The sequence below is a fragment of the Pelophylax lessonae genome, assembly GCF_965119305.1.
Source record: "Pelophylax lessonae genome assembly, chromosome: 9".
Classification (NCBI taxonomy): domain Eukaryota; kingdom Metazoa; phylum Chordata; class Amphibia; order Anura; family Ranidae; genus Pelophylax; species Pelophylax lessonae.
In genome coordinates, this window is record NC_138776.1 from 11,721,788 (window position 1) to 11,743,955 (window position 22,168).

Sequence of the window (22,168 nt, forward strand, 5' to 3'; positions counted from 1 at the left end):
TCTCATACAGCCTACTTTCTCTTTTCTGGTAATTACCCTAGAGCAGGGTTTCCCAATTCATTTTTCCCTTGGAACCCTTTGACATGGTATAGCAAAACTTTGGAACCCCAACAAAAGAATGTGTGCCGTAGAGTAGCGTGGCACAGCGCAACCCTTTCAATGAGCAGAGTGTAATGTTCGCTTTTGCTGGCAAATTTTATTTATATCTGGTTTAATTGTTGACAATTGTATTTGCATGTCTGCAGCTGCGTCAAGTTGATTTCGATACTTTGTTTTTGTTGCAGAGTAAAGCGAGAATCCAGTTTCACATAAGTATGTGCTGGCGAATGGCAAGAGAACTTTGATTGCCCGCTTGCACAATTCTGGGTATTCTTTGCGTACATCACCCCAAAAACCAAGCAGGGAAACTTCTTAAAAATTTTGGCTTAGTTGACTGTCAGAAGTTATATCGATCAGATTCTCAAAATCTACAGAAAAATTGGCTGGCTTGTCTTCTATGAATGGATTTCGAACCTCATTGTTTTCATTCAAGAAAGGAAAATAACGGATTAATAGATGTGATAAAATGGCAAAGATGATCTATAATTTCATTGCGATTTTCATCCTCAAGTTCAATTTCTGATTCTTCAAGAAAATCCTTAAGTGTTGGCAAAGAGTTCAAATTATTTTGCTCAACAGATGAGGTCCAAAACTGCAGCTTAGGAGACAGTGAAAATATTTTATCTCTTGCATTAAAAAGATTAGTGCTTTTCCTTGGAGTGATAAACATACATCGTTTAATTTTGTGAATTAGGGCTGCCATGACGCGTCGACTACAAAAAAAACGTTGACGTATGTGAAAGGCGTCGACGCGTCAACGCGTGACGTCACACGCCCCCTGGCCGGCCGCATTGCCGGCCGGGTGAAATCCCCCCCCCCCCCCCCGGCTCCGTCCACACCGATGTCAGAGACAAGAGGTGAGCGCTGACCGTCTCCAGCTCCCCCGTACTCTGCCACAGCTTCTGCCGCAACACATTCGCCATCCTCCCCGATCACCCAGCTACGTAGAGATGTCACATGTGCGGCGCTACACCGGCTTGTACTGTACTGTGGCGGCTTGTAATGGTCTGTACTAGGTGGGAGGGCTTACTGAGGGGTCTGTACTGGGAGGGGGGCTTACTAAGTGTTCTGTACAGTACAGACCCCTCAGTAAGCCCTCCCACCTAGTACAGACCACTTAGTAAGCCCCCCTCCCAGTACAGACCCCTCAGTAAGCCCTCCCACCTAGTACAGACCACTTAGTAAGCCCCCCTCCCAGTACAGACCCCTCAGTAAGCCCTCCCACCTAGTACAGACCACTTAGTAAGCCCCCCTCCCAGTACAGACCCCTCAGTAAGCCCTCCCACCTAGTACAGACCACTTAGTAAGCCCCCCCTCCCAGTGCAGACCCCTCAGTAAGCCCTCCCACCTAGTAGACTGTACTAGGTGGGAGGGCTTACTGAGGGGTCCGTATTAATTACAGGATTAATTAACTAATCAAAAAAACTCAATTAAGCAAAAAAAATTATTGTTAGATTAGTCGACTAATTGTAAAAATAATCGATAGATTAGTCGACAGACAAATTAATCGTTAGTTGCAGCCCTATTGTGAATAGGTCTGTAAGATATGCTACTTTGGATAACCACAGAGTGTTTGTTAATCGATCAGATAATCCAAATCTATGATCCTGGAAATATGCAAACTAGTGATCGACCAATATCATTTTTTTTAATGCTGATACCGATATTTTCGTACATGTATAAAAAAAATATTTTTCTTTCTAAAAGGTATTCCTTGTGGAGGGATCTGGGGGTCTAAAAGACCCTCAAACCCCTCCTCGCCACTGAAAAGCATTCAAAACGCCAAATTTGGCTGTTTTGAATGCTGTCAGTTTTTTTTTTAATTCGGGGACGCGACATCACTTCCATTTTTTTTTTTTTACATGGAGACCCGGGTCTTCTCTTCGGCAGCGGTGGAGGTAGGACGCCCGAGTCTCCTGGTGGGACGGGAGACCCGGGGGAGCCATGGAAGGCGGCAGGAGGGGGGGGGGGGGGGGATGTCCCCTCCCGCTCCTTGTAATGACAGCCGAGCGGCTTCTCAGCCGCATCATTACAAGTCAGCCGACCGTCAGCAATGTACACCGGTACCGGGGTGATGCCTCTAGCTGCAGGCATCACCCCGGTACAGCACTTTTCCTAAATGTTGGCAATATCGGTAACCTCAAGGACCGATTCTGATATATCTGGGGAAGTGCATATCGGCCCCCAATATATCGGTTTTGCCGATAATCGGTCGATCCCTAATGCAAACAACTCTTGACGCAATTCAAACAAACATTCTAAGAATGACTTTACCTCCTGATAGCAAACCGACTTCTGAATGCAAAAGCAGACCCCCCATATCTTCACATATTTTAAAAATAGTCCTGACTGTAATAGTCGACCTTTTTAAAATTAATAATCTGCACCGATTGGTTTAGCACAGTTTTAATTTTAAGCGAGATTGAAATATTTTTAGCTATCAGTTCATGTCTGTAAAGAACACAGTGAGAACTGGTGCTGTTTTTTTTCTACGTCTCTTATTGGTGTCACAGCACCTGCCACCTTCCCAACCATTGCTTTGGCACCATCGCTGCACACATCTACACATTTGTCCCAATTTATACTGTGTGTGTCCATGAGCTTCTGGATACAGTTACCGTATATACTCGAGTATAAGCCGAGTTTTTCAGCATGTTTTTTCATGCTGAAAAAGCCCTCCTCAGCTTATACTTGAGTATTTTTAAAAATAGCGCCGCCGTGTCACGTGTACAGGCTTTCCCGAGCATCGGCGGCGCATTTGCGGTGACGTATTGGCGCCGGGCGACGCGATTTTTTAATCTAAGGCGTCTCACCAACAGGTAAGTGAGACTCCTCCGCAGCCCCCTGCATTTCCTCATGCAGTGCTGCGGGCATGGTACAGCACATTCTCCTGTACCATGCCCGCAGCACTGCATCTCCTGTGCCATGCCTATACCTACTGTGCCATGCCTGTACCATCACCTGTGCCATGCCTATACCATCACCTGTGCCATGCCTGTACCATCACCTGTGCCATGCCTGTACCATCACCTGTGCCATGCCTGTACCATCACCTGTGCCATGCCTGTACCATCACCTGTGCCATGCCTATACCATCACCTGTGCCATGCCTATACCATCACCTGTGCCATGCCTATACCATCACCTGTGCCATGCCTATACCATGACCTGTGCCATGCCTATACCATGACCTGCGCCATCTCCTGTACCATGCCCGCAACCCCTGTTTTGGGTCTCGTGGTGGTCCAGTTGGGTCCAGTAGCTGCTGCATTTCCCACCCTAGGCTTATACTCGAGTCAATACGTTTTCCCACTTTTTTGTGGTAAAATTAGGGGTCTCGGCTTATATTCGGGTCGGCTTATACTAGAGTATATACGGTAAATATTTTCTCACCAGTGGTATGAGTTTTCAAAGTTTCACACAGAAGAAAGTCTTCCTCAATCTGTTTGTCAAAATTATATCTAACAAAAACCAACAAAATTTAAAGTCCTGCAACATCTGTGGACTCGTCTAATTGCAGTGAGTACCCATCACATGGATGCAGTCCAGAATTTAGTTCAGTATGGATGTCATCAGCAAGATCATGAATACGCAAAACTGTGTTGTAGGAAAGTGGCACAGCTTCAATTTTTTTTACTCAACTTCTCACCTAAAATACATAACACTATTTCTTTTGCACATATAGTTTTATCAGTGACTGCCCAATTGTGTGCTTCTCCTGCGAGTGCTATGCGGTAACTTCACTCTAAGAAGCCTCTGTGGCTTTTTCATTAGCATTTTGAAATGTTTTGCTCATAAATGGTTTACTCCTCTGATACTCTTTTAGCTTTCGCTTAAAAAAGTCAAAGTCTTTACCTTTGTACTCTACATGGTTTTGCTCAAAATTACGACATAATTTAGCAGGTGCTAATGAACTGTTAGGCAATATTTTGTTGCCAAGCACGCATTGTGCTTCAGGACAGTCTTCATTTCTGGCACTTGTGAATCCCAATGACAAGTATTCTTTGTTTGAGAAGATTGGCTAGCATTGTGTGATTTTCTTTTTTTTTGACTTGTCACTTATCTCTGCTATTTGAGGAACAGTAGATACAACTATTTCAGGCATGTTTTCTGGATTTTAGAAACTGAGAAAGATACAAGCACCGAACAGGTAGAAGTAGTAATGAGTTCCCTTTCAATGACCCAGACAGAGCCTTTCAATGTCCCTGACAGAGCCTTTCAATGTCCCTGACAGAGCCTTTCAATGTCCCTGGACCCCAATAGACCCTTTCTGACAATAACGGAGCTTTAGCAATGAACTCCACTCTCTATCACTCCTCTACCACGAGTGATAGAAAATGACGATGGCAGGGTTGGCTGGCTGACTGCTGGATGCGCTCTCTCATGGACGAACGTTCCAACTGGCTGGCTGATCATGGCAGGGTGTGCACTAGGGCGGGCTGGCTTGCTGGCTGATGTCACAGCCGGATTTAGATCCCATGATTTGTTATCCGACCTTTTGATAACAACGGTCGGCGGCGATCTTGGAAGCCCACTTTTGTTCTCGCGGAACCCCAGGGTTCTGCAGAACACCAGTGGGAAATGCTGCCCTAGAGCCATCTCTTTCACTCTTGTGAGAGAGTTTGTCAGCAAGAGAAGAGGAATGAGTCATAGGAGAGTCAAGGAAAGGTGCAGAGTTGGAGGAGGCTGAATGAGAGCGGATATAACAGGAGACTGCAGAGATCCATGAGTACTCATCAAGAGAGGAGAAATGTGCAGGCAGTAGTAGTGTGTGTGATCTATATATATATATATATATATATATATATATATATATATATATATATATATATATATATATATATCACAGTATATATAAAATAATATGCAAAGTGGTTGGAGGGAAGCTTCAAAATGGCAAAGATGTTTTTATTACAAATGTGAGCAGACTGCAGTTCCTCTTTAACCACTTGCCGACTGCTCACAGTATATTTACTGCGGCAGTCAGCCCCTCACAGGCAGAGCGACGTAGTACTACGTCGCTAGCCTGTGAGGCTCTGGGGAGCGAGCGCGCGCCGCCGGAGGCTCGCTCCCGCTCGGTCACGGACCCCCCCCCGCGCGTGTGACCGGCGGACATCGGGTCCGCCGGTCACTCAGCGATCGTCGGTGGAGAGGGAAAATGGCAGGCGGCTTATGTAAACAAGCCGCCTGTCATTCTCCCCGGTGTAGGAATCGTGATTATACGGTTCTACTATGTAGGACCGTTGATCACTGTTCCTACCCCTGAAGCCACAGCCAATCACAGTTCGAATCACGCCCCTAGGGACACACGTAACCCCTCCCTCTCAAAAAAAGTTACCCCTTCACTGCCAGTATATTTTTACAGTAACAGTGCATATGTATAGCACTGATTACTGTAGTAATGTCACTGGTAACCCCAAAAGTGTCAAAAATGTCAGTCAAAAAAACAACAAAATGACAAAATTCTTTCCCTTTGTTAGTAAACGCGATAACTTCTGCGCAAACCAATCAAAATACGCTTTTTGCGATTTTTTTTACCAAACATATGTAGCATAAAACAAATTGGCCAAAAATGTTAAAAAATTTTGATTTTTACATTTTTTTGGGGGGGAATTTCATATAAAAAAATTTGAAAAATATTGTTATTTTTGCAAAATTGTCGCTCTTTGTTTATAGCGCATGATCAAAAAAAAAATAAATAAATAAAAAATCGCACAGGTGATCAAATACCACCAAAAGAAAGCTCTGTTTGTGGGAAAAAAAGGACGCCAAATTCGTTTAGGTACAGCGTCGCACGACAGCGCAATTGTCCGTTAAAGTCACGCAGTGCCGAATCGCAAACTAGGCCCTGGTCGGAATGGGGGTGAAATCTTCCAGGGCTTAAGTGGTTAACCCCCTACCGGCTAATTTCACCCTTGTCCTGCCTAGACCAATTTTCAGCTTTTAGCACTGTCACACTTGGAATGACAATTACGCGGTATCTTGATATGACACACCTGTGAGGTGGATGGATTATCTCGGCAAAGGAGAAGCGCTCACTAACACAGACTTCGATTTGTGAACAATATTGGAGAGAAATCGGCCTTTTGTGTACATAGAAAAAGTCTTAGATCTTCAGCTCATGAAAAATGGGGGCAAAAACAAAAAAGTGTTGCGTTTATAATCTTGTTCAGTGTATTTCACCAACCTGCCAGCACACCGCCCCAGTGTGAAAGCATTCATTGATTTTAATGGGAATAGGTTTAAGTGAGCTATTCAGGCCCTTTTCTTTAGCGCCAAAGCGCTTGAAAACTTCTCCGTGTGAAAGGGCTCTTAGTCTTCTTGCAAAATAAATGAAACTAGACCAAAAATTAGAAAAAAAAAAGGTTTTACTTAAATTTCTGTTATAACATTTTGGTAGTTTTTCTCCTTCAATGATGAGAACTGATTAGGCAGCACTGATTAGGCAATACTGGTGGGCACTGATGAGGAGGCACTGGTGGGCACCAATGAGGCCGATATTGAAATTTTTTAAATAAATCGGTATTGGTTAGAAACGTACCGATATTACCGATATTGGTCAGACCTCTTCCCCCTGTCCCCGCGCTGCAGACTCCGCCAATTTCTATCAGCGGTGCAGCAGGCAGCAGAGAGATTACATAATCTCTCACTGCCCACCTCGCATCACCACTGTTTCACCCCTACAGTAGGGCTACAAAGTCTGCCCTTGACAGAGCTGCAGCCACAGGCGAGTAGAGATAGTTACGTCATCTCTTACCGCCCACGGATGTTTACCTATTTGGACGCCGCCGGGAGAGGCTGCCATAAGTAGTGTAAGTAGCGACTAGCTGCATCTGGGCGGCAGGCGACGTTGGCAAGCAACGCGCTGCATCTGGGCGGCAGGCGACGTTGGCAAGCAACGCGCTGCATCTGGGCGGCAGGCGACGTTGGCAAGCAACGCGCTGCATCTGGGCGGCAGGCGACGTTGGCAAGCGGGGCGCTGCATCTGGGTGGCAGACGACGTTGGCAAGTGACACGCTGCATCTGGGTGGCAGGTGACAAGTGAAATGCTGCATCTGGGTGGCAGCTGACAAGTGAAATGCTGCATCTGGGTGGCAGCTGACAAGGGACACGCTGCATCTGGGTGGCAGCTGACAAGGGACACGCTGCATCTGGGTGGCAGCTGACAAGGGACACGCTGCATCTGGGTGGCAGCTGACAAGGGACACGCTGCATCTGGGTGGCAGCTGACAAGGGACACGCTGCATCTGGGTGGCAGCTGACAAGGGACACGCTGCATCTGGGTGGCAGCTGACAAGGGACACGCTGCATCTGGGTGGCAGCTGACAAGGGACACGCTGCATCTGGGTGGCAGCTGACAAGGGACACGCTGCATCTGGGTGGCAGCTGACGGTGATGTACAGAATATCGGCACCCGTTATTGGTTACAGGCCTGAAAGGTGACCGAAAATAGGTATCAGCCCTGAAAAACCGATATCGGTTGATCCCTAGTGCTGGGGTAAGGATTTTACCAGTTTCCTGGGAAACGTTTTTTTTTTTATTATGCTCAATGTGCCAAGCTTAAAAAAAAACAAAACAAAAAAACACTACTGAACACCACTTTAAGGGAATCGCGGAAGGTCTGTAGAGGGGCTCCTGACCACTGTGGCCATCACTGGGATGACACGACTGGAAACCTATCCCAGGTGCAGTCACTTATTGTAAACAGTGATCAGTGACAGCTTGGGCACCAACTGAGCATGCTCCCAGGACAAAACAGTGGTGCTGGTAGTACGCATATACTGTTTATGTTGGCATTAAAGCCCACCTCCCTGCTCCCATTTATAGTCATATGGCTAATGGGGTAGTATTAAGAATGTAAATAATATATCCACAGCCTAGGCACAACTTCACTTTAAAGGCTCATTTACACTTGCTTCAACAAGGTTACTGATGTGTTTTGATGCCTTGGTGATGCTTGGCAAATTCCCTGTGTGTGTTGAACTTCTATTTGTATTAAAGGGGCCCATTAGAACCCCAGATCAGTATTTCCCACACTCAGCCGATGCCCCGCTCAGTAGTAACCCCCCCCCAACTCTGCCGATGCCCCGCTCAGTAGTAACCCCCTCAACTCTGCCGATGCCCCGCTCAGTAGTAACCCCCCAGCTCTGCCCATGTCTCGGCTCAGTAGTAACCCCCCAGCTCTGCCCATGTCTCGGCTCAGTAGTAACCCCCCAGCTCTGCCCATGTCCCGGCTCAGTAGTAACCCCCAACTCTGCCCATGCCACGCTCAGTAGTAACCCCCAACTCTGCCCATGTCTCGGCTCAGTAGTAACCCCCCAACTCTGCCTATGCCACGCCTAGTAGTAACCGCCAACTCTGCCGATGCCACGCTCAGTAGTAACCCCCAACTCTGCCGATGCCACGCTCAGTAGTAACCCCCAACTCTGCCGATGCCACGCTCAGTAGTAACCCCCCCCCAACTCTGCCGATGCCCCGCTCAGTAGTAACCCCCTCAACTCTGCCGATGCCCCGCTCAGTAGTAACCCCCCAGCTCTGCCCATGTCTCGGCTCAGTAGTAACCCCCCAGCTCTGCCCATGTCTCGGCTCAGTAGTAACCCCCCAGCTCTGCCCATGTCCCGGCTCAGTAGTAACCCCCAACTCTGCCCATGCCACGCTCAGTAGTAACCCCCAACTCTGCCCATGTCTCGGCTCAGTAGTAACCCCCCAACTCTGCCTATGCCACGCCTAGTAGTAACCGCCAACTCTGCCGATGCCACGCTCAGTAGTAACCCCCAACTCTGCCGATGCAACGCTCAGTAGTAACCCCCAACTCTGCCGATGCCACGCTCAGTAGTAACCCCCAACTCTGCCGATGCCACGCTCAGTAGTAACCCCCAACTCTGCCGATGCCACGCTCAGTAGTAACCCCCAACTCTGCCGATGCCACGCTCAGTAGTAACCCCCAACTCTGCCGATGCCAAGCTCAGTAGTAACCCCCAACTCTGCCGATGCCACGCTCAGTAGTAACCCCCAATTCTGCCCATGCCACCCTCAGTAGTAACCCCTAACTCTGCCCATGTCTCGGCTCAGTAGTAACCCCCCAACTCTGCCTATGCCACGGCTCAGTAGTAACCCCCAACTCTGCCGATGCCACGCCCAGTAGTAACCCCCAACTCTGCCGATGCCTCGCTCATTAGTAACCCCCAACTCTGCCGATGCCACGCTCAGTAGTAACCCCCAACTCTGCCGATGCCACGCTCAGTAGTAACCCCCAACTCTGCCGATGCCACGCTCAGTAGTAACCCCCAACTCTGCCGATGCCACGCTCAGTAGTAACCCCCAACTCTGCCGATGCCACGCTCAGTAGTAACCCCCAACTCTGCCGATGCCACGCTCAGTAGTAACCCCCAACTCTGCCGATGCCAAGCTCAGTAGTAACCCCCAACTCTGCCGATGCCACGCTCAGTAGTAACCCCCAATTCTGCCCATGCCACGCTCAGTAGTAACCCCTAACTCTGCCCATGTCTCGGCTCAGTAGTAACCCCCCAACTCTGCCTATGCCACGGCTCAGTAGTAACCCCCAACTCTACCGATGCCACGCCCAGTAGTAACCCCCAACTCTGCCGATGCCTCGCTCATTAGTAACCCCCAACTCTGCCGATGCCACGCTCAGTAGTAACCCCCAACTCTGCCGATGCCACGCTCAGTAGTAACCCCCAACTCTGCCGATGCCACGCTCAGTAGTAACCCCCAACTCTGCCGATGCCACGCTCAGTAGTAACCCCCAACTCTGCCGATGCCACGCTCAGTAGTAACCCCCAACTCTGCCAATGCCACGCTCAGTAGTAACCCCCAACTCTGCCAATGCCACGCTCAGTAGTAACCCCCAACTCTGCCGATGCCACGCTCAGTAGTAACCCCCAACTCTGCCGATGCCCCGCTCAGTAGTAACCCCCAACTCTGCCGATGCCACGCTCAGTAGTAACCCCCAACTCTGCCGATGCCACGCTCAGTAGTAACCCCCAGCTCTGCTGATGCCCCGCTCAGTACTAATCCCAGATCTGCAGATCCTTCTCCTCTCCGATCCCTGCTAACCTCCTGCTAGTTTGCTCCCATACTGTACACCACGTGACATCTGCTAGTTACTTCTGTTCCAGTCCCCCAACTCTGCTGATCCTCTGCCGCTCAGTGCTCTAGCTCCAGTCCCTGCACACCTTCTGCTGTAGCGTTCCCATGTTGCACACCATGTGTGCCATCTGCTTGTTGCTCCGCTCCAGTCTGAGCCCTGCTGACTTTCCTGCTGCTCCACGCTGCACACCAGAAGTGAGGTCTGCACCACACTCCCTGAATATATACACATGAACCAGAAGTGACTGCTGAAGACGTCTTTCCGGTTTGCTTGTTGGTTTCTCAGTGCATCCTGGGACATGGGGGATCATTTATGAAGCAAAGCAAAAAGAAGAACAGGACTGTAGGGTGACTTATTTTATATAGTGACAGGTTAATTGGCATTGAGTGCTTTAACCACTTGCCAACCGACTATATACAGCGGCGGTCAGCCCCTCCCAGGCAAAGTGACGTACCGGTACATCACTAGGCTGGGAGCTAATAGGGGGCGAGCGTGCGCCGCTGGAGGCGCACTCCCGCCCCCGCTCGTACCCGACAAAGCCGGCGCGTGTGACCGGTGGACCCGATGTCCGCCGGTCACTCGCGATTGTCGGGCAGAGAGGGAGAAAGGAAGGCGGCTAGTGTAAATAAAGCCGCCTGTCATTCTCCCCTGTGTAAAAGCACTGATCACTCGGTCCTGCTATGTAGGACCGTTGATCTGTGCTATTACACTACTAGCCACATCCAATGACAGTTAGAAACACGCCCCTAGGGATACACTTAACCCCTCCCTCTCCAAAAAAGTTAACCCCTTCCCTCCCAGTGTCATTTTTACAGTAACAGTGCATATGTATAGCACTGATTACTGTAGTAATGTCACCGGTACCCCAAAAGTGTCAAAAGTACCGCAAAAAAAAAAAAAAAACGCAGATCGCCGCCATTACGCAATAACTTTTGCACAAACCAATCAAAATATGCTTATTGTGATTTTTTTACCAAACATATGTAGCAGAAAACAAATTGGCCAAAATTTTTTAAAAATTTAGATTTTTACATTTTTTTTTGGGGGGGGGGGGGGGGATTTCATATAAAAAAAAGGAGAAAAATATTGTTATTTTTGCAAAATTGTCGCTCTTTTTGTTTATAGCGCATGATCAAAAAAATTGCACAGGTGATCAAATACCACCAAAAGAAAGCTCTGTTTGTGGGGAAAAAAAGGACGTCAAATTCGTTTAGGTACAGCGTCGCACGACCGCGCAATTGTCCGTTAAAGTCACGCAGTGCCGAATCGCAAAATACCCCCTGGTCAGGAAGGGGGTAAAATCTTCCGGGGCTTAAGTGGTTAAAAAAGCGTGTCCAACGCAACATTTTAAAGCAAGTGTAAATGAGCTCTAATTTCTACTACAACTCCAATGGCCTTTAGAAAGGTAAAGTGTCTGAAGTAAAAAGGTTCACAATGCCGGTAACTTTTGTTCAAGTAATAAAATGGAATGAAACTTCCTGTATTTGTAACAGCATCTAACCAAAGCACAAAACTGACACTTACTTTCTCTTCATCTGTTTCGCCACAGTTAACGCTCACCACGCTGCTGTTCGCTCGCAGCCACTGAAATTCCTTCAACATCTGAGCACCTTTTGGTCCATGTTCATAAGGCAAGAAGAACATTTCAGCCAGTAATTGTAAATCGTCCAGGGTCACTGCTTCCGCGGTATACAAAGGCTTCTCATTGGGACCAGGGATGAACTGCTCCTTACTGATCTGTTCATCGGTCTGCATGGGAGCGATGTCACCACATACATCGTCCTGCATGCACGATTCCAAGGCCTTGGCTTCCCCTATGATTTCTTTGTCTGTGTCCATTGGCTTCAACTCTTCTGACATTTTTGCCTCAGTAATGTCCGTCAAGATTTGGTTGACGTTTTTGTTGACATCCTCGACTTTCTCCTCCACCATTTCCATGGGCTCCTCCTCTTTGGCCAGCAGGGGTGGCTCAGGGCTCAGCGCTGCTCCCTGGCTCATTATGGGATGATGATAAACAGTGGTGACGGTGGTTGAAGCATTTAGAGATGGAGAGGATATTAACGCCGCCATTCCGACGACACCAGTCTTGGCCCCACTGTGAGCGACTTGCCTGCCTGAAATTTAGTACAATGAAATCAGAATACATTCTGTTTTTATTATCTTTATCCACATTTTCAATTAAAAAACAGTTAGGCTGGGTTTACACATATGCGGCTTCAGTGCGGAAGTTCGGTGCGTTTCTGTTCACTGGTTTAGGTATGATTCAGATGCAAATTTTTACCTGAAATCGCACCTGAACCGGACACAAAAAGCACACAGGAGCCTTTTGGAAACCGCACCGCGGCCGCTCTGCACGTGAACCGGCTGCATTGAAAGTCCTTCACCTTCACGTTGTTTCAATTGGACGCAGCTAAAAACAAATCCAATTCGCATATATGTGAACGTAGACTTACAATATCTTCATGCATTAAAGTGAAGATACACACACACACACACACACACACACACACACACACACACACACACACACACACACACACACACACACACACACACACACACACACACACACAGTGAAAAAAGTCAGCAGCTACAAATACTGTAGTTGCTGATTTTCAATATTAGGACACTCACCTGTCCAGGGATCCCGCAATGTCAGCACCCCAGCCGATTTTCGGATTGGCTCTCAGGTGCTGTCGCCGTCATTCGTGGTAAGGGACACCTTTCAGCTTCACAGCTGGTTCCCTACTGCGCATGCTCAAAGCATGCTGCGTTTTCTGACCCAACGGTGGGGAAAGGAGGAGCTGCAAACTTCGAGGGACTTTGCCACGGTGAAGTTCCACGGAAGTGGGGACAGGTACCTGCTAAAAACAGGTACCCATTACCCCCGCGACCCCCCCCCCCCCCCACGTCTTGAAATGTGACAAATGTGGCAATGGGGTGTGGGGGGGGGGGGGGGTTAGGCAACAAACCAAATAAGCTGAGCTTACACTTTTGGGTGGAACTCCGCTTTAAAGTGGTTGTGAAGGCAAAAGGCTTTTTACCTTATTGCATTTTCTGCAGCAAGGTAAAAAACCTTCTAGATGCAGCTTCCCCTGCAGCCCTCGCCCCGATAATTACCCGAGCCCAATTTTGATCCAACAATGTGCAGGAGAGCCAAAGCTCTCTCCATCCTCATTGGCTAAGATACAGCTATTGGCTCTGGCTGCGGTCAATTAACCACTTTACCTCAGCTCACTTTGCTGCTACTGCAGCAAAGTGGCTCGTTCCCGCCCAGCGACGTAGACCTACGTCGCTGGACTCCGCCCCTTGTGGGCAACGCGCGCGCGCCGCCGGAGGCTTGCTCCCGCTGTTTTCAGTCACAGCGGGAGTCGGGCCAGGGGAGGAGCAGCGGCGATCGCCGCTGCTCTTACCTGATCGTTGGGGATCGAGTCTGGAGATCCGCCCGCTTGTAGGGTCAGATTGCAGGGTTCAGCATAGTTGAACCCTCGATCTGTCCTTGTGTCACACAGTCACCTCCCCCCACACACGTCAGTAAGCACCAGGCATACATTAACCCCTCCCTCTCCAATAAAATTAACCCCTGCCAGTGTCATTTTTACAGTAACAGTGCATATGTATAGCACTTATTACTGTAGTAATGTCACTGGTACCCCCAAAAGTGTCAAAAATGTCAGTCAAGGGTCCGATCTGTCCGCCGCAATGTCGCAGTCCCGCAAAAAAAAAAAAAAAAAAATCGCAGATCGCCGCCATTACGCTTTAAAAAAAAAAAACACCAAAAATGACACAAATCTTTCCCTTAGTAAACGCAATAACTTTTGCGCAAACCAATCAAAATACGCTTATTGCGATTTTTTTTTTACCACACATAGGTAGCAGAAAACAAATTGGCCAAAAATTAAAAAAAATTTTGATTTTTACATTTTTTTGGGGGGGGGAATTTCATATAAAAAAAAATGTGAAAAATTATTGTTATTTTTTCAAAATAAACGCTCTTTTTTGTTTATAGCGCAAAAAGTAAAAATCGCAAAGGTGATCAAATACCACCAAAAGAAAGCTCTGTTTGTGGGAAAAAAAGGACGTAAAAATTTCGTTTGTGTACAGCGTCGCACGACCGCGCAATTGTCAGTTAAAGTCGCACAGCGCCGAATCGCAAAAAGTGGCCTGGACGTAAGACAGCAAAATCCTCCGGTGGTAAAGTGGTTAAAGCTGGAGACGAGGGAGCAGGGAGTTGGAGCTGAGCCTCTCTGTGTGTCTTATTGACAAACAGAGCGGGTCCTGGGAGCCAACACACACACACACGAGTGCCCCCATAGTGAGTGTTATGGGTGCACTCAGCAGGGGACAGGAGCACCAGCGGGGGACCCTAGAACAGGAGAATTGTTAACTTAGGTTTTATATTCACATTTTTTGCAGGTAAAAATTTCTGCATTTATCATCAGTAGATCGCGCAGACTCTCACTATAGCTGTCTGCCTGCACCTCCCCTAGAGGCAGACAGCTACTTGAGAATCGTCAGAATCAATGAACTACAAGAGCACTCACTCATCAGTGCCCTCGCAGTTCATTGAGAATCACAAGTCGTCTGCTTCAGTGGAAGATGGTACTTGTAGTTCATTCATTCACAGAACTCTAGAATGAATGGCGCCGCTGTGTGGGTGGAGCTCTGCAGGTTGGTGGGGTGGGGCTGTCCCCAATGTCAGAACACAATAGCTCAGGGGGGAGTTTGTTGTACCAACAACGCATAGTTAGTACAGCGACTTCTCCTCAACTTTAGGTTTTTTTCATTCAGCCCGCTGGATTGAACCAAAGAAAAAACGCTAGTGATGATCGATATAGAAAGTGTAACATACTGCTGTACTGTAGAGGCACTCCGAACTCCTGCAGCCAGTCTGACAGAGCCAATTTCAGCGCCATCTGAGGACTGTACAGCATATCCGTCTCCAAGTCTTCATCACTGCCTTCATTTTCTAGTTTAATCTGTATGGACACCGTGCTTTCTTCACTATCCGCTGCAAAGAAGTAAAAATGAAAGTCAGTACCAAAAAGTTGCTGTTTTGGCAGGAGGAGGGGCTTGTCAATATTTCCTGTGTTTTTGAATAGTCACTGCACCCCTCAAAATATAACCCTACACCCAACCTACAGACCTCAGATACAGGGAGATCTCAGTGCCTTAGCCCCCAGGATGCTAAACAACGATGACTTCAGCATTTATGATCTGACTGATCCTGGATGACACAGCCATTGAGAAAAGCAAACCAAACATAGCCGACCGGTCACTGTCTAAAGCCCCGTACACACGTACCGATCGTCGGCCAAACGATCGGCCGTCTTTTGTCCAGGGCTGTCGGTGTCTGTTGAAAAGTGCAAAAGACTGCACAAGAATTTTGTCCGCCGACTGCAGAAGTGATGTCATGTGATGGTTAACTTTCCCTGTGTTTTTCCTTTTCTGAGCATGCCCAGTCTTGCAAATCTGCGGTCTGTCGGCCGAATTCTGTACTGACTGTCGAACAATCGGCCGCTCTGGTGTCGGCATACAAAAATTTTAATGCTTGCAATATCAGATTTTGTTCGGCCGAATGTGCGCTGTCGGCTGCATCATACTAACAAGCCTACAATCGGCAGATCGGTCGTCGGCCGACGATCGGTACGTGTGTACGGGGCTTAAGTGGTTATACTGGGATGATATGCAGCTACAGACATCCCTGTACAAATTTATTATAGCAAACGGTCAGCTTTCTTGTAACAGCAATCAGAGGGACTAACCAGTCGCTTGATTGCTTTTACAAGCAGCAGGAGGGGAAATTGCTACCCCCCACCCCCTCCCGCCTGCTTTTTTGGGCTCTCCCATCCCACCGGGAGACCAGAGCTACCAGCTATCACATCCGCCGACTGGTCAGACACCTGAAGAAAGCCAGGAACGGCTATGGGAACCCAGAAGGGATGACATAACAGCACATAACTAGCACATGTGACTCACTGCTGGCGGGTACTGCTGGCGGGAAATGCTGGCAGAGATCACCGAGCGGCACTGGCCGAAGCATACAGAGCCGATGCTTCCTGTAGCTCTGTCACAGGCGGAGTGCATTTGATATCACTCCGCCTATGACAGGACGGAGTCAGAACTACACAGGAAGCATCGGCTCAGTTCTGTCTCAGCTGACAGACCCCGCTCTTTCGCCTGACACCCCAAGTCTCCTGCAAGGTGTGAGTCTCCCGCATGAGGGCCTGGCACTTGCGGGTTTCAGGGAAATGCAGCCCGCATCGGGGAGGCTCCCGCACCTCGCAGGAGACCTGGGATGCCTGGGGACAAGACCCCCCTGGCAGTGTAACCCAGGCGCCAGGTCGCTAATTCTAGTCGCCAATGCGACCTGGTGCCTGGGGGTTTGTCAAGCCCTGCCTAACGTAAGGATGTGCGGTGCTATTGTTTACATATGCGTGCAGGACGTTTGTATATGTTCGCATTTACATGCAAACACAGGAGGGAGGGGGAGCTTTAATTTTTTTTTATTTTATTCAAACTTAATTTATTTTTTTACATCCCCCTTCACAGAAGTAAATCGATCGAGCCACTCTAATCCCTTTTGGTACAGAGGGAGTCGCCAGCAGGTGCACCCTGCATCCTCGTGTAACCACTGCAACCCGAGGATGTCATATGGGCGAGAAGTGGTAAATACCGCTTGGCTCTGAATGGTCACAAGGTCGGTGTAACAGCTCTTGCCATTGCATTTTACATGAGACATTGGTAATACACTACAATCCAATTGTTAGTCATGCTGCAGTCCACACATTTTTTCCTAACCCTTTCCCGCAGGCCACCCTCCCAGCGCTTTAAGGGTTTCAGGGGCCGGGAGGTGGAGGTGGGCATTTGGGTCATGTGACCACCGTGATTGGCTGTCAGCAGTCACATGATCAGAAAGCTCCCGACGGCTAGTATGCATCGGGAGCTTTCTGGTAACCGCCGGCTATCGTGCTGGGAGCGCCTTTACACACCGAGAGGCGGCATGTGCGTTCAGGTGGCGTGAAGAGGTTAACAAATCACATTTAAAATGTTTTAATGTTGCACACTTACCCATTACCACATCCTTCCTCACGCCATTCATGTTGGATTTATACCACGTAGCAAGTGTGTGAATGGCCACGTAATTCGACTCAAACTCGCAATTTGGATTGGTCAGCACTCCCCGGAGACGAGGAATGAGCTCGGTGGATCGTCCTTTGTAAGGGCCCAGGAAGAGCCTCTTCTGGTCGTAGTCATTGGCGTGTATGTTGTCCCAAATTAGCGGTGACCTCTTGAGGATTTTGGAAACCTCCTCAATGGATTCCACAGAAATATCTTTGGAAACGACTTTTGGGCCTGCAGGAAATAATAAAAAAAAGCCTGGGTTAAAAAGTTTCAGGTTTTATATACAACCAGCTAAGAAAAAACTCCCCAGAATCCGTAGTAACAGATGGAAGGAGAGAAAACTATACTCAAACTCGAATTCAACCACCAGAAGATTTACCCCCCCCCCCTTCCTGACCAGGCCATTTTTTGGGATGCGGCACTGCAATACTTTAACCACTTAAGCCCCGGAGGATTTGGCTGCTTAAAGACCAGGGGATTTTTTGCGATTTTTTACTGCGTGACTTTAACGGACAATTGCGCGGTCGTGCGACGCTGTACCTAAAACGAATTTGATGCCTTTTTCCCCACAAACAGAGATTTCTTTTGGTGGAATTTGATCACCTGTGCGATTTTTTGATCATGCGCTATAAACAAAAAAAGAGTGTAAATTTTGCAAAAATAACAATATTTTTCACATTTTTTGATATGAAATTCCCCAAAAAAAAAAAAAAAAAAATTAAAATTTTTTTTAACATTTTCGGCCAATTTGTTTTATGCTACATATGTTTGGTAAAAAAAAAAAAAAAAAAAAAAAAAAGCATATTTTGATTGGTTTGCGCAAAAGTTATCGCGTTTACTAACAAAGGGAAAGATTGTCATTTTTGGTGTTTTTTTTTTTAACGCGTAATGGCGGCGATCTGCGATTTTTTTTCGGTACTGCGACATTGCGGCGGACAGATCGGACCCTTGACTGACATTTTTGACACTTTTGGGAGTACCAGTGACATTACTGCAGTAATCAGTGCTATATATATGCACTGTTACTGCAAAAATGACACTGGCGGGGAAGGGGTTAACTGTATTGGAGAGGGAGGGGTCAAGTGTGTCCCTAGGGGCGTGTTTCTAACTGTATGGGGACATGGCTATTGGTGTAAAAACAAAGATCAACGGTCCTACATAGTAGAACTGTCTGATCTTCATTTTTACACAGGGAAGAATGACAGACGGCTTGTTTACATAAGCCGCTCTGCCTTTCTCCCTTCACCGGAGCGATCGTAGTGTGACCGGCGGACATCGGGTCCGCCGGTCACACACACTGACTTGTCAGTGAACGAGCCGCGGCGGGCGCGCGCCCGCCCGCAATTGGCTCTCAAGTCAGTGACAGTGTCAAGTTAGAATAGTGACATTACTACAGTAATCAGTGCTAAAAATATGCTCTGTTACTGTAATAATGACACTGGCAGGGAGGGGGTTAACAAAGGGTTAATGTGTCCCTATGGGGTGTTTACTAACTGTGGTGGGGGATGGACTTGCTGCATGAACACAGAGACCTGTGTTCCTAAACAGGAGGATCAGAATAAATGGATTTTTGTAAAATCTTACCGTAAAATCCTTTTCTCTTAAGCTCATTGACAGACGTAGTCCTCGTTGATTAATAAAAACTCGGGTTATGCTGCCCTCTACAGGAGTAGGACTAGACAGGAAAGAAAACGTTCTGGCCACACCCTAGGGGCAGTCCCAGAGGGTATATCCTCTTACTTCCTGCTACAGCAAATCAGTTATGTCACAAAGCAGTGTTTAGAGAATTTAACCCAACCCAAATCAAAACAGAGGGGCGGGTACTACGTCTGTCAATGAGCTTAAGAGAAAAGGATTTTACGGTAAGATTTTACAAAAATCCATTTTTCTCTGTCGCTCATTGACATAGTCCTCGTTGATTAATAACAACTCGGGACGTCCCAAAGCAGTACCACAAATGAGGGGTGGGATAACAGAAATCAAAATCCAGAAGGCCCAACCGGAGCCAACCAGAAGCATCAAGAAGCATCAAGGACTCATCGAGCAAAAAGATGAGACCTAAGTGAAACACCCAACAAACCCTTGAGGTAGACCAACAGTCTCCTCAGATTGCGGCCTGCAGAACCTTGTGGCCAAAAGAGGCATCTGACGATGCCATCACATCAACTTTATAAAATGTTGTAAAGGTATGAACCGACGATCAAGTCATCGCCTCGAAAACCTGGATCGCTGACGCCTGATGGCGGAAGACCCAGGAGACACTAGGCGCCCGAGTAGAGTGCGCCTTAAACGGGAACGGAGGATTCCGACCCTTAATAGAATAAGCCTGTACCACCGTCTGACTGATCCATCTAGATATGGTCGCGGCAGACACAGGCAACCCCCTTCAAGGGCTATCCGTGATCACAAAAAGTGAGTCCGTCTTCCGAAAACAAGTTCGTAGTAGTCAAAGTGTATCCTTCTGAACCCCATCCAAGGAGTGTAATGCAACTCCCAAGGATGGCTAGTCTTAGGACACGGGGGAAGGTAACAATATTTTTATACAGATGAAAACTCTGAAAACCACTTTAGGAAGGAAGGATGGATTCGGAAGAAGAACCACCTTATCCCTATGAACCACCAGAAATGGGGAACGACAAGATAATGCGGCCAGTTCTGACACCCTGCGTGCAGAAGTAATGGCCACCAAGAAGGCCACCTTCTGGGATAATGTAAGCAAGGGAATCTCACTAATATCTTCAAAGAGAAGTTTCTGAAGAACTGACCACACTAAATTAAGATACCAGGCGGTAAGGGTGCGCGCACTGGCGGAGCCAGATGTCGCACCCTTTGGATGAAATTCCGCACCAAGGAATGATTAGCCGAAACCTGACCCTTGATAGTGCTCAAGGACAATTTCTGCTCAACCCCTTGTTGCAGAAAGACCAATATTCGGATCACCGAATAGGTATGTGGGGGAAATCCAAGAGATTCACACCACGCAAATATAAGACTTCCATGTGCTGGAAGTCGCTTTCCTTGCTTTAACTAGAGGTAGGAATAACTGAAGCTGACACTCCCTTGTCCTTCAGTACCTGGGTCTCAATGGCCAGGCCATTAAGCCAGCGATTGTAAAGCAAGATGGAAGATCGGTCCCTGAGACCGCAAATCCTCCCCGAGAGGAAGTCTCCAAGGAGCGTCCGCGACTAGCCTCACCAAGTCGGCGTACCAGGCTCGACGAGGTCAGTCCGGAATTTCCAGAATAACTGGAATTCCCTCCACCTCTATCCTGCGAAGAAGTTCCCGCAGTAACTTGAGAGGATGGAAGGCATGCCGTAGCTGATACTGCCCCCACGGGGCGATCAGCGTTTCTGCTGCGTCCGCTAGAAGATCGCGGGTGCGAGCTACAAACCTCCGCACCATCCTGTTGAGCCAAGGTGCCAACAGATCCACATCCGGGGTGCCCCAATGAAGGGACAGCTAGTGAGATACCTCTGGATGAAGAGGCCATACCCCTTGATCCAGAATCTGACGGCTGAAATAATCTGTCTGCCGATTTCCCACCCCCGGAGTGAACAAAGCGGGGAGATCCGGAACAAACCGTTCCGTCCAACGAAAGATGCTAGTCGTTTCGATGGCCACCAGGACATTCTAAGTGCCCCTTTCTTGACATAAGTCACGACCGTGGCATAGTGCGATTGGATCCGAATCGGGCTGCTCTAGAGCTGCTCGGTGCAGTAAATCAGACAAAATCTGATCGCTCTCAGTTCCGATACCCTATTGGTAACCTGGATACTATCGGAAGGAATGACTTCCCCTGGTTGAGCATCGGAGGCTCCCTGGTCTGCTCGCCCAACCGGATCCGATTGTCCAGGAAATCGGAATTCTGATTCCATAAGAAAAGAATCTCTTTCAGGAGAATTCGGGTATGAGACTGGGTATACGGTACTGCCTCTAAGAAGGCCACCATCCGTCCCAGCCAATTGACGGACAGCAACATCCGAATCGTTGACTGAACCTTCTGGAGTTTCTCCGCAAGGAGAAAACCTCTTGCCCAGGATGTATCCAACCTTAGGCCCAGATAGTTCAGTCTCCTGGTGGGAACCAGGGATTTGGGAAAGCGAAGAAAAAACGCTGATGTCCTGCGATGATGGGGATATAAAGATAGGCATCCTAAATGTCTATGGACGCCAGGAATCCCCCTGATGCAGGGAGGCCACCACTGTTCGGATAGACTCTATTTTTCCCCAAGTCCAGAAATTGGACGCACCTTGCCCTCTTTCCTGGGCATTGTGAACAGGTTCGAATAGAACCCCTGAAACCGTTAAATGTTAGCAGGGAAGAATCGCACCAGTGGAAGTGATCGAAACTCGATCCTGTATCCTGACCGTATGACCTCGCGAACCCCTTAGTCTGGGGTTCCGGCAAGCCATGGATCCGGAAACCGGTGAAGACGTCCCCCCACTCCAGAGATGGGTAGGGGCGCATCAGGCTGTATTTTTCAGGCTTGGCTGAGCCGGACTTTTTGTTTAGCCGACCAGCGCCCTTTGAAACCCCTCTAAAGGGGCTTTGAAGGGTTTCGCCTTATCGCCCGCCCTCGCGGAACGAACAACTCCTTATGAGCAGAAAGGGAAGGTCCTCGTTGGCTACGAGGTCCTCTTTAACCTAACAGTCTGTGGCAAGACAGCAGGTGGTACCGTCTATCCTTTAAAGAGGGATTCCTCAAAACGGATAGCGCCTAGCCATGCGTTAGGAAATAACAGGGGTTCGTTTCAAAACGACCCCATTTGGGTAAAGGAAAATCCTTCGCCCTTTTGGTAGGCTAACAAGTACCAAAAAGGAATTTCAATCTCA

The 22,168-nt window shown here is 48.1% G+C and overlaps 1 protein-coding gene across 2 annotated transcripts in view; it reads right to left on the bottom strand.

The window, feature by feature from the left end:
* OGA (O-GlcNAcase) overlaps positions 1 to 22,168 on the bottom strand; it is a gene marked incomplete at its 3' end in the record, with an annotated part of 175,635 nt that overhangs the window by 67,754 nt on the left and 85,713 nt on the right. For both annotated transcript variants that reach the window (XM_082268362.1, XM_082268361.1), the window contains exons 7-9: positions 17,282 to 17,566; positions 15,063 to 15,221; positions 11,735 to 12,324 (exon numbers count right to left, since the gene is read on the bottom strand). In XM_082268362.1, coding sequence (XP_082124488.1) covers positions 11,735 to 12,324; positions 15,063 to 15,221; positions 17,282 to 17,566 — 1,034 coding nt within the window. The remainder of the gene's footprint in view (positions 1 to 11,734; positions 12,325 to 15,062; positions 15,222 to 17,281; positions 17,567 to 22,168) is intronic.